A 12545-nucleotide genomic window follows, 5' to 3' on the forward strand; every position below is an offset into this window, starting at 1 on the left:
TCAGGGCATATCTCATGGTTCTTTGTGTTAAGACTTTGATTCTTTTCCAGTCAACTATCAGTTACAAGAGAAATAATTGGTCTGTCGTTCAGGAGAATTATGTAAAGGTGCTGGAGGACAGTTGGCTCTTGAGTGATTTAGCCTGCATCCTGACCACAAAGTAGGGGGTTCCAGCCTGAGTTTAAAGCAGAGCACAGATTCTAACCCATACCCCCAGCTGGCCCAGTATTAAAGCACCTCCAAACCTGAGTCAGAGGCTTTTCTGTGTGGATAGTTAGGCGGGAGGTTTGGGCTAGAACACAGGTAAGAGTCTGGGTTAACTGTGCAGTGAAGAAATATCCTAGGAGAATAGATATGGCAGGGGGAGGATGAGGACGAGCTGCTCCATTGCTGTTCCTGAAGAGGGCAAGCCTCTGAAAATTCACTACCCATTCCATGGTAACTGAGCTCAGCTGGGTTGTGAAGCTCTGGCCTCCCCTGTTCAATGACAAGTCAGGATTTGACCTTGTACAATATTTTGACACTGCTGTATAATAGTGTTTGTTTTTTAGAATAGCCATGTAAACTTAGAGAAATTTGGTGAAGGGAAGGTAAATAGTATATTTCACTCACATTATACATAGACATCAAATATACTGCATATAAATGTGTGTGTATCATACACTCTTTGGGGTTGCAGTAGAGGTTTGGGCTATTCCTGAATCATAGTTGCTTGAATTATATATAAAATGTTTCTTTCTGAGAGGACTGTTTGCTTTACTTTACCTTATCTAGAGGTAAAAGCAGCAAATTAGATTTGAACAAATAAAAAAATACTGCTTTTGTTTGTTTTGTATTATGTAAACTGGGCATATGGAATGAGACTCAATTAGAGCTGTGCAAAAAATTTTGGACGATTAGTTTATTTGCTGAAAAGTGTAGTTTGATGTTGACCAAAATATTTAATAATTTGACACAAATTTACTGAATAGTTTTTGGGGAAAACAGAGTAGATTCACAAGGGGACTTAGGCTCCATTTACAAAACAGAAGGAGGTGGTGCCTGATTCGGAGCAGAGATTCGAACTTGGGTGTCCAACTTTGCAGACGAGTGCCCCCAAACACTAGTCCTTCAGGGGAGAGGCCATTTTGTACCTTTTATATATTGGGGTTTTAGTCATTGTCCCTAATGAGTGCTGTAAGAAGAAACAGTTTATTTTTTTTTTCTTTCTGTGAGGTCTCCCATTTACTTCATATTCTGAGCGTTGAATGTGTTTTTAGATCCTCTGGTGTTAGTGCACCATCTTGTGTCCAACATTTTCAATAGCTGAGAGGATGTGAATCAAGCAGAAAGCAAAGATTCTCTGTGTTTGTAACATGGCATACACTGTAGCTCTGCAGTGAAATAATGCTTAAATGACTGGGCAGCAATTCAAATGGCAGTTGGGAAAAGTATTGGTTTTAAAACTGTCTTTAACTGGTGCATTCGTTTGATATGGACTATTTAAAACTAGAATTTTCTTATGTTTGAGTTAAAATTGTAAAGTTTTAAAGTTATAAAATAAAAATAGAGCAAGTTAGCTAATATGATGGGTTTGTTATAATTTGGTCATTGTGCTGAATGAGTGTACATTACGAACTTCTAGTCCAATCTCCTTCTGGGATCTTTATCTAAGTCTTCTCTGGGATGCAGGGGAAAAATGAGTGTGGGTATGTCAGTCTACTATTCAAGTTTCATTTGGGAACTAATGAAATCACACCTAACTTGGAAAGCTGCTGTGAAAGGTTCCAGTCTGGAATAGCAAGCATTTTGCAGGAGCATTTGCAGAGTTGTGTGGAGAAGCATGTGCTATGTTTTCTCACATTGCACTTAGCTGTAGCTAGTGATATAAAAAAGCTACTTTTTGTGAGCAATAAAACTCTACCCCCGAATTTAAAATTTCCCCTAACATTAGTAACACACAACCTGAACTCTGATCTTTTTCACCGTCAATTTCTGAAACTTTCAGGCATCTCATCAAACCCTATGATCAACCATCTCACTCTACCTGATGCCATCTTCATTCTGTCTTCTGTGCCATCTTCTTCAGGGGACCCTAATGACCAGCTAAATCTCTTCACTATATTCAGGGGATGACATATCAGGCCCAGTCAGCCCTAGTCCTCTCTGTTACTTTCTGGAGTGACTGAGTTGCCCACATTCTGGAGTAGTGAGGCTCAGAAACTCCTTTGCTGAGTTTCACTGCTCTGTCTCTTTAAAATGCAGAAGTCACTTTGGAGCAAATTCCCCTATGTACTGGGGGACTGATAAACCCCCAATGTTGCTAGATCTCATCCTTTGCTCCCAGAAGAACTGCTAATCAAAAAATCCCAAAGATTAATTGACCGTTTTACGCTTTTCCCAAAGTTCAGGGCATCATATTGAGAAGCTGACTACTTTAAACATCTAAAACATGGTGTATATTCTTATTTTTTAGATTTATGAATTTGTTACATTTGGGTTTCTGATCGCTGTGACTGTGTTCATCTTCATCCAGACTGGCTCTGAGACTGTCCTTCTTTTCTACACATTTAACCCCATGACCTATCCTCCACCTGCTTCCTCCTTCCTCCATAGTTCCATCACTCAGCTGTTCTTTCGTTTATTCTCAACCTCTTACTCCTGTCTCTTTTCCTTTGTTTGATCTTGTTTCCTCTGCCTTTAAAAAACTCTTGCTCAGCTCCTCCTGCATTTCACTTTTAAGCTTCTTTAAGAACATACTGGTTCTTAATACACTAAAGTCCCACCCTCACTTTGAAAGCCTCTAACCTGTTCCTCACCCTTGCTGCTTTTCTGAAACTGCCCTCAGTAGGGGCATCACTAATGATGTCCTTCCTGTCCAGTTTAAAGGTCTCTTCTACATACTCCTTCTAGATCTGTCTGTTACCTTCAACCCCATAGACTAACCCCTGTCCTGAAACTCTGTCCTGAAACACTGAGGCTTGTCTTGTCTATCCCTTGACAACTGTAACCTATTAATTTCTAGCCTCCATGTTTCTCACCTCTTTTCGCTCTAGTTTATTTAAAATTCTGCTGCTAGAAATTATCTTCTGCTGCTTCTCTCACCATATTGTCTCCCATCCTTGAATTTCTTAAATGATTTCCTGTTTCATTCTATATAAAATTCTTGTCATCCCCTTTCCAGCCCTGCCTACATCTCAGCTGTCACTTCTGCCTAGCTTTTTTTCTGGTGTACCCCATGCTCCTCTCTCTCTCTCCTTAACACTGCTTTTATCTCCTCCTTGCACTCTTTATCCCCCTCCTCCATTCTCACACTTGGATCTGCCTCTATTTCTGTGCATTGTGACATCCTATTCTTCCCTCAAACCACTCCTCAAATTCCCCTTATTGGGGTTGATTTTCCATCATTAGTCTCCTCTCTGGTACTTAGGACCACAGCAGGTAGGATTTACTAAGGCCAGAACAAGACATAAGCATCTAAGTGTCTCTACACTCTCAGGGACAGAATGCTGCTTCAGACCTTTCTCTCCACGCTCTGAGACTAGCTTTGCTGTTCTTTTCTCACCACAGGTTTTGATTATTCTAATTTGTTGTTTCAAACTTCTCACTGTCTCTCCTTTCCCTTCCTGTTTTCTTCTCTCCCAATCTATTCTTTTTTGGTCCCCTTCCCCTGTGTTCTACTTCTTCCTTGCCATATATCCACATACCTCAGCACGACTGGCTGCTCAGCATGACTGGCTGTGTGAATTTTTTTTCCTTGGAGCATAAGCTCTTAGAATCAGGGACTGTCTTTGTATATATACAGTGTATAGCTCCCAATACAATAGGGCTCCTTATTTTGATTGGGATCTCTGACTGATGCTATAATGTACAAATGCAATAATATCTCAGATGGAGTCAATTGTTTGACATAACATGGTGTCTCCACCAGTCCTCACCGCCAAGTGGCTCCACACAACAGTAGCAGCAGAGAGAGAGAGAGACTGCGGCAGTAGCACATATCTGCTGATAGGTGTGCATCCCTACCAGCAGGTATGTGCTACTGCAACACAGTCTCTCACTCTTACTGCTCTCAAGCCTGATGATCAGCTATTGTGGTGTTTCTGTCTAATTTAGAATATCAACCTCCTTGTAACAAACTTAAAACTCAGCCTGGGGCCATGGCAAGGTGGGGAAGTTTTTCCCAGCCTTTTGAACAAACTGGACTGAGATTTTAGCAAAGCTGCTCTGGTCTGTTGGTTTTCTGTGGAAGCCAGGTGAAATCCAGCCATTTCAGCTTAGCTGAACTTTGGTTATGAAATGTGGTGTTTAAATTCCAAACTCAAATGGTCATGGGGGTGGAACCTTCAACGATTCAAACAGAAGAATAGATCCCCCAACCTCTGGAGTCCATGTAAGCCAAATATGGCAAGTTTTCTCCCAGCTGTACTTTGACAAGTATTGTACATTTTACTCTACCAATTTATAGGGTTGGCTTTTTTTAAGAGCAACACGATGATGAAAACAAGGGGCGGGGGGAAGTCTGAGAGTAAACATGAAAGACCTTTAAAAACATTAAGGTGCTATCACAGAAATACATATTTATGATCAGACAGATACATATTTATGCTTTTTTAAAAGGCATATTATTTAGCTGATGGAGCATACCTGCTCTATTGGAGTCCTTATAATCTGCTTGGCTAATTAAGTCGCTTTTGGTGTATGTGCTAAAATTGAAAATACAGATTATAGCTGTTATGTTCTATTGGGTGACTGTATTTTTTGGGAAATGTACAAGTTTTGATAACATTTATTATTTGCTTAACAGATTGTAACAGCTCTGAAGAAGCCGTTACAGTCAATTATGGAAATCTGCAGTTAGGCACTTTTTAAAAAGTGGATTTCTTTTTATGTGATATAGAAAGTCATGAAGTTCCACAATATAAATCCTTTGTACTGTTCTTAGTTTGTAAATCTGCAACTGCTCTAAAATACGTCTGTCTCAATGCCAAGCATGTGTGTGACCATAAATCCTACTTAAAAAAAGCATAGGACACATGCTCTCATGAGAACAGCAGTTGACTTCTAAAGTCATTATTGTGACCATCACAATCCTTTCAGATTAATCAACGTGATTAGATCATTTAACAACTTTCAGTTTTTTTAAGCAAATGCTTTCAGTGTTATATGACCACAAACGTTTGCTTAAACTAATGTGTTTATATTGGTTTTACTCTGATATAACTAAACAGTTGCCATTAAAAATGCTAAAACGTTCTTTGAATTTCTTCTTTTAATAAAAGGAATGTTACTGAAATGACATTTTATATATGTAGCATTAAATATTTTAATTTTACCATTTTGAAGGAGAATCCTTACCAGCCTAATACCCGAGGACTTTCAGCAGTTGAACGGCATAGTTCATTTATAAGCATGTACAATTCCTGTTGATGGCACTGATTTTGCATGTGCAAACTGATAGTATATGGCCTTCAGAACAACTTTCATCCTGAGACTTTAGTAGTATTATTGACTTGATTCCACCAGCCTATGCACCTTAGGGGAACTGTGCACTACCCCTGGCTCATAGAGCTTTATAATCTTTCTACATGTGTTATCAGAAGGATGAATTTGCATTGTAGTTCTCCTTTCTTATCATTCAGAGTATTTTATCTCCTGTGGAATGGCTATGTTCAGATGCTGGTAATATGAGTCAAATAAGTACATAGGTAGATCAATCTCTTAAATCATTGACACCAGTATTTTATCTAGAACTGAGTTTCTACACATTCTAAACTGAAATATTTATTAGAATAAAAAAAAATTGGGCAGTAGTCCCATCCATCTTAAACATGAGAGAAATCCTGTGCCCCAGATTAGTATGCTGTGAGCGATTTGAGAGTTGAGTGGTGCAACTAGTATAATAAAGAATTACTGCTTCTGAGGAACCTCTGTCATATAGTTAATTGCTGTTTAAGATTACGTCATTCCTAGGTGTTCTTAGTATTGAAAGGTGAGTGATTTACTGCTTAATATTGGTTTTCCTTCTTTTTGTTTTTAGCCCCCTGTGAAGCCAACTCGTTTTTTTGCCATAGTAATATGTGTATTAATAATACATTGGTCTGCAATGGACTCCAGAACTGTGTGTATCCTTGGGATGAGAACCACTGTAAAGGTAATTTATAGGTATATAAAACTGGAATTGTCAAGATATTTAACTATGTAGGGAACAGCATGATTATACTCAGTGACTTATTAACCTATGTGCCAGACCTATGGGTTAAGGCTTCAAGCAAGGGCAAATAGGGGGCAGTATACAGCAGGCAACCAAGAAAAAGTAAAGAGATGAAAACACTGGTGAACCTGCATAAAATGTTGCCATTTTGCTTTGCTTTTAACTTGGTTGTATAGGTTGTGACCCATTGGCTGTCTCTCCTGTATATGTGAGGTTTAAAGTCTGTTGTTCAGCTTTGGAGTCCATGTCATAGATACCTTTACAGTAGTGGGGCAGGAGGTGGGGCATAAAGGTGTATTTGCTCTTCTATGAAGTGGGCTAGGAGGAGAAAGAAAGGTTTAAGCTATCACTAGCTACTTTGACATCAATGTGGATGGCTGGGGAAGTACGGAAAAAGCATCCCTTATCATGTTTGAAATCAGTTTTTCCAGTTGTGATGCCTGTTGCTAATAACAGCAGCACTGAAACCCCAGGCGCAGCAGGAGTAATTCTGTATCAAGCAGCCACATCCATGTGTAATCTCACAGTCAAGTTGAAATGTAAAGAATAGATACAGGAAAGCAGGCATGATGTCTGTGTCATGGAGAGATATTGGCACTCCTGATCAGGTGGTGGCATTGATTTCCAGGTGGCCTATGTCAGATTCCCTTTACTTTTGAAAAATTCAGCATTTGTTTTCTTCAGAAAAAATAATTTAACTAACTCTCCTTTGAGGCTGTGGACACCATTTGCTTATTCTGTCACTGCAGATTTGATCCTGGAAACATGGGATAAGCCAAATTTAGGAACCAATCAAGGGGAAAAAATGAGGGTGGCTTAACAGTCAGCTTATAAATCCACTGAAGTCTGTAAAATCCTCTGACAAGCAGGGAAAGAAAATAAAATGTAAATGAACTCATACCGGCAATGAACACAATGAGGCACTTAAAATGAGTAATATTCCTTGCAGAAGCTAGGCTTACAGTTGAGGAAAAGTTATATTGCTTTTCTTTTTTCTTCATAAGTTAAAAAAAAGAGGGGGGAGACCCACTTCTCCCTTTAATTTCTAGAATGAATCTCATCTCCCATTGTCTAAGTACCATGCTGAAGCAGTACCGTTACCCCTAATGCATGTTTTTATTTATTCCCCATTATATTTCTTACTAGAGAAGTAGATTTGCTGGATCCAGCAAACAAATAGGCTGATTGTGGTGCTTCTGCTTTTTGAATCTGGTGCTGCTGCCAGGTCTTCTTCACTTGGTTGGAGGACCCTGGAACCAATTTACAGTAGCAGTCCAATGGGGAGTGAAGCATCACTTTAAATACCATGAAGGCCACAAGAAAAGGTGCTTGCAGGCCAAGCAGTGGGTGTCACTGATTTGTTGTGAATGCTTTTGATTTTGAAGTAACACCAATGTATGACAGTAGAAATGAGGCTGAATTAAAAGTTAAACCTTATTCACAATTTCTCACTGAAAGTCATGTACCTAAAGTTCCTGTTAGTGAGAGGTGCTGAATTCTTTCAACTCCCATTGAGCTCCATCATCAGCCCACCCAGGCACCTGTAAATTAGGAAGCAAACCACAGAGAAATACATAGAAAAGGGAGATGAAATTAAATTCCCTTTCTGAGAGTCCACTGAATGCTGGGACAGGTATTTTAGCAGGCAGGGAGAATTTCTCTTTCTTCCCTAAAGTAACAATGGGTGAGATTGGCACTTGGCAGCCCATAGTAAGGTACAGGTAGTGTAGGATCAACCTTTGAATTGGGGCCAGTGGTGTTCTGAAGGCTCATACTCATTAAGCCGGTTCTAGGAAATAAAATAAATAATGGCTGATAGAGGATTTTTCCTGGAAACCTTATTTTGAATAACTCCTCCATTTTCTCCTGATTCAGCTCAATCTTTGAATACCATCAGCTCAGCTCATTAATATTAGGAGTTCAGATGAGTTCCAAATGCAAATAAATATTTATTTTTAAATCCCCATAAACTGTTCCTGCTTTCATTGATCTCATTTCCCAATCTCCTGTATCTAGTGTGGGGAGATGGAAGTAAAACAGAAGTGTTGTGTAGCAGACTCGTGATTTGTTTTGGAATACAATGGGGATTTGGGGATGAAACTGAAGACAGTGTTTAAAAACGAAACTAGCCTTTCATATCTTTGAGTTTGGTTACATCCTGATTATCACTTGGCAAAGGGGAAAGGTGGTGGTATCTGTATATGATTGCTCTATCTTTTATTAATACCACATTTTAATTGTTTTTACAAAATTGCTTCTGTACACTCAAACACAGAATAGAAACAACGTTATGCTAAGCATCAAAACTGTGATGGCTGTGTTTCTTTTTAAATTGGATATTAATGCTGTGCTTTTCTTCTTTACACAGAAAAAAGAAAGGCTAACATTTTGGACCAACTTACCAATACCAGTGGGACTATAATTGGGGTGACCTCTTGCATTGTGATCATCCTCCTTGTTATCTCTGTTATAGTACAGATCAAACAACCTCGTAAAAAATTTGTCCAAAGGAAAACAGACTTTGATCAAACAGTATTCCAGGAGGTGTTTGAGCCTCCTCATTATGAGTTATGTACTCTTAGAGGGACAGGGGCTGCAGCTGACCTTGCAGATGTTGCAGATGACTTTGAAAATTATCATAAACTGCGGAGATCATCTTCAAAATGCATTCATGACCATCACTGTGGATCACAACTGTCTAGCACTAAGGGCAGCCGTAGTAATCTCAGCACAAGAGATGCTTCTATCTTGACAGAAATACAACCCCAGCCTGTAAAGCCCCTCATCCAGCCCATGAACAGGAGAAATATCCTTGTCATGAAGCATAGCTACTCACAAGATGCTGCAGATGCGTCTGAGATAGATGAAATTGAAGAGGTACCAACTACAAGTCACAGGCTGTCAAGACATGATAAATCTGTCCAGCGGTCAGTATCAATAGATTTTTGATGAAGACTATTGCATAAGGACTTGATTGCCCCTAAAATATTCTTGTTTTCCTCATTTTTTATGTGTTTCTTTTTATTTGTAGGTTAGGCCATTATATTTTCTCCTCTCTCTCTCTCTCTCTCCACTTTCTCCCTTCCTGAAGCCCCTCGCCCCTGTTCTTTCTTTCTTTCTCTCTCTCTCTCTCTCACACACTCACACACACACACACACACACACACACACACACCCCTACCTCTCAACTAAGAGTGGGTACAATGTTTACTAAACCAAAGAAGTTTTTGATAAAATCTAGTTTTTTGAAAGAACTACATGCATGTGGTTTCCTTATAGCTAAGAGGTGGCCTTGAGTATTGTCCATAAGCCAAGAGTAAAGTCCAAATGAGTAAAAAAGGGGAGTTTTGACCTATTTTGGTGCATGACAGACCAATGCAAAACACTCTTCAGAGAGAAGGAAACCCACTTTCTTATGAAACACTGTTTTCTACAAATTGAATGACAATATTTTCAAAAATTACAATACTTGTTCTGTTATTAACCAGGAGATCGCTGCTTGTCATATTAATATCTCCCTCATACACACACTTAAAATGAGACATTTCAATGCTTATAGACTATTATTATATATTTACATATAAAAATGTTGTTGAGAAGAGTCTTTCTAATCAATGAAAAAAAGCAGTCTGGCATTATTTAAATACAGAAGCTATTTTTACTGTGTATTGCATCTTGAATGCCTGTAAATAAGAATGATTAAAAGTTTACAAGTAAAGAAAAAGGAAAACAGAAACACTTATGAATGACTTATTTGGAAAAGAGTACTCAGAAACTTTTTATATGTATTTGTGTTTTGCCTTGCATACATTATTGTTGTGCTTTTGTGTTTTATATGCCCTACATGGTGTGTGTGTGTGTGTGTGTGTGTGTGTGTTTGCGCGTGCACATTTAAGCCATCTAAGTCTCTTAAAAACTCATCAGTTACTTTAATCTAGTTGCATGCCAGTGTAAATGGCTTCATGCTATTGGTACAAATTGATCAAATTATCAAGATATATATTTTTTATTAAGTGTATATATGCATATATTTCTTTTTTTCTATGCAAACATTATTATGTTGAATGAAATAGCCATAACATTCCAGGTTCTGCCTCATTGGGTCTCTAAGCAAACATGAGTCTGAGTACAACACAACTAGGGTCTAAAAGACAAATTCAAGGTAAGTAAACATACATGAATGCCACATGCACCATCTGTTGCATTCCATTATATATTGTTTTATTTGAAAAAGTTTGATAGTTTTTAAGATATATGCTAGCGAGCTAAAATCTTGGTATATAGAGAGTCAGTTTTTAATGTGTATATATAGAGAGAATTTAAAATTGCAGATGACTGCTTAACGATATAAACTAAACATTACATTATTAAAATTCTTATACTTGATAGCTTTGTAACATCCCACTGCTAACTATGATCTGCATTTTAAGCACATTATAAAGACAGATGCTTTGCATGGATGTGGTGTTTCATGTTTCATTTATGAAAATTACATTTTAAAAGTCCTATCATGTGATACAGTATGTAAAATCTGGCAGCCTAACTTATTTTAGTTATGAAGATATGAAGCTACCTGTTGTCAATTCATTTGAATAATTCAACAGAGTCAAGCGTGGTGAGGCAGAGTTTTGTTAGTTTTGGGAGTCAGTGGTGTCATTTTAATATTTACAGATCATTTTACTTGTCATTTATTAGGCTGTTCATTTGAAATTAATTTATTACCACCACCATTTATCTGAATAAATATCATCTCAACTTTCATAATGAAGTTACAGCTAGATTATAGGCTATACACAATTGTTATATATACAATTATTATACAGATGTTTATAAGTGTAAATATCTATTTTGTAGGGAGAAAGTGTAAATGCTTTAATGTTTTTTATATAGATAAATATATTTGTGTACCTATGTTTTCCTTTATAGGGAGAAAATATTTTAACTGTGTTTTGTTTTCAGAGAAGAACTATTTACACAAACATGGGGACTGTGAAAAGAAAAATCTATAGTGAATTATTTCAACTGTCTGGAAAAAAAGTGGATATATTTCTAAATTTCATTCCACTGCCTTTATCCAAACCTAAGAGTTATAGACGTTTCTTACTTCCTCAGCAAGATATTCCCATTGCACAATAACATGTTTCTTTTGTAATTTCGTTGCTGGCCACAAAGTGCTCCTTAGTTTTTAAATACATTTTGAGATTTACTGGAAACTTGAAGAAGAAATTAGTTCCTGGCTGAAACTATCCTAGTTTTATTTTTTATGTTAGTATTATTTCAGTTAATACATTTTATGTCTTTATCAGCTTGTCTATTGTGTAATACGTGAAAGAAGATGATTATACATTGAACTTTTGTTATATGTACATTGTTTTCATTATATAGACTGCTTGAGAATAGTGCGCTCCTGAGTGATTTTGAACATGCTACAATGAAATGTGAAACTATGGACCATGGAAACACCAGCTAGAGGTTTTATGGACTCTCTGACCACCTTTTCTCATGATATCATGATAAAGTTCAGCAAACTGTATTGAGTAAATTATTAGATGGCAATAAGACTCTAATTATTATCATTATTAGTCATTTTTCTTTTTCTTTTTTCCTCTCTTTAAATTTGGTTACGAAGTAAGATACCCAATTTCAGGAACAATTTATTGAAATCAGGTATTTAGCCATTCATAATCACTTCAATAGAAATGTTTGTTGGATATGCATCTAGCAAAATGACTGAATTTGACCACTGAGAAAATAATCTGCATGTATATTACTGAATATTTGAGTTGGCAAAAAAATCCCTTTTATTAGATACATTGTAAAAAGCATGCATTCACAATTACTGTTCTTACTGTTCCATTTCTTTGTGTCATATGCTTGCTACTTGTAACTTTTTATATAAAGATACATAAAACAATGTATAATAATTTCTTACCTTGAGTTTTAAGAAAATGTTTTCATTTACTGAAGCAAAACAACCTTACACAGAAATTTACCAACCTGTTCTACAAGGTTATACTCAATATTCCGCTTTCAGTAACTAAAAATCAAAGCAAACAAATACTTTAGAATCACCCCTGCCCTCCAACATTTCACCCTTTATAATATATTAAAAGGTTATATTATATACATGGAATATTAAATATAATATATAAACATGATATAGTAAATTGAAATAAATATTTTCATATTATGTAAAAGTAAAAATGAAATGAAACATTTTGACATTGCCAAAACAAAAAGTTTCACCTTTTTTCCTTCAAAAGTTTCATCAAAATCAGTATATTCCCACAAAAACCTTTGATGTTTGACAAAACTGCCTATTTTTGACAGAAAACTTCTGTCTAAAACATTT

General features: G+C 37.0%; 1 protein-coding gene across 3 annotated transcripts in view; it reads left to right on the top strand.

Annotated features, from left to right (window-relative positions):
• NETO1 (neuropilin and tolloid like 1) overlaps nucleotides 1-11663 on the top strand; it is an 84067-nt gene extending 72404 nt beyond the window's left edge. For 2 of the 3 annotated variants that reach the window (XM_026647325.1, XM_026647326.1), the window contains exons 8-10: nucleotides 6020-6133; nucleotides 8562-9120; nucleotides 10281-10341. In XM_026647325.1, the coding sequence (XP_026503110.1) occupies nucleotides 6020-6133; nucleotides 8562-9120; nucleotides 10281-10341 (734 nt within the window). Of the gene's footprint in view, nucleotides 1-6019; nucleotides 6134-8561; nucleotides 9121-10280; nucleotides 10342-11578 lie in introns of those variants that run through there. The other variant, XM_026647324.1, reaches the window with a different exon arrangement.
• The last annotated feature ends 882 nt before the right edge of the window (nucleotides 11664-12545 follow it).

This window comes from Terrapene carolina, unplaced genomic scaffold (assembly GCF_002925995.2).
Source record: "Terrapene carolina triunguis isolate 2854851 unplaced genomic scaffold, T_m_triunguis-2.0 Scaffold58, whole genome shotgun sequence".
Taxonomy (NCBI): domain Eukaryota; kingdom Metazoa; phylum Chordata; order Testudines; family Emydidae; genus Terrapene; species Terrapene triunguis.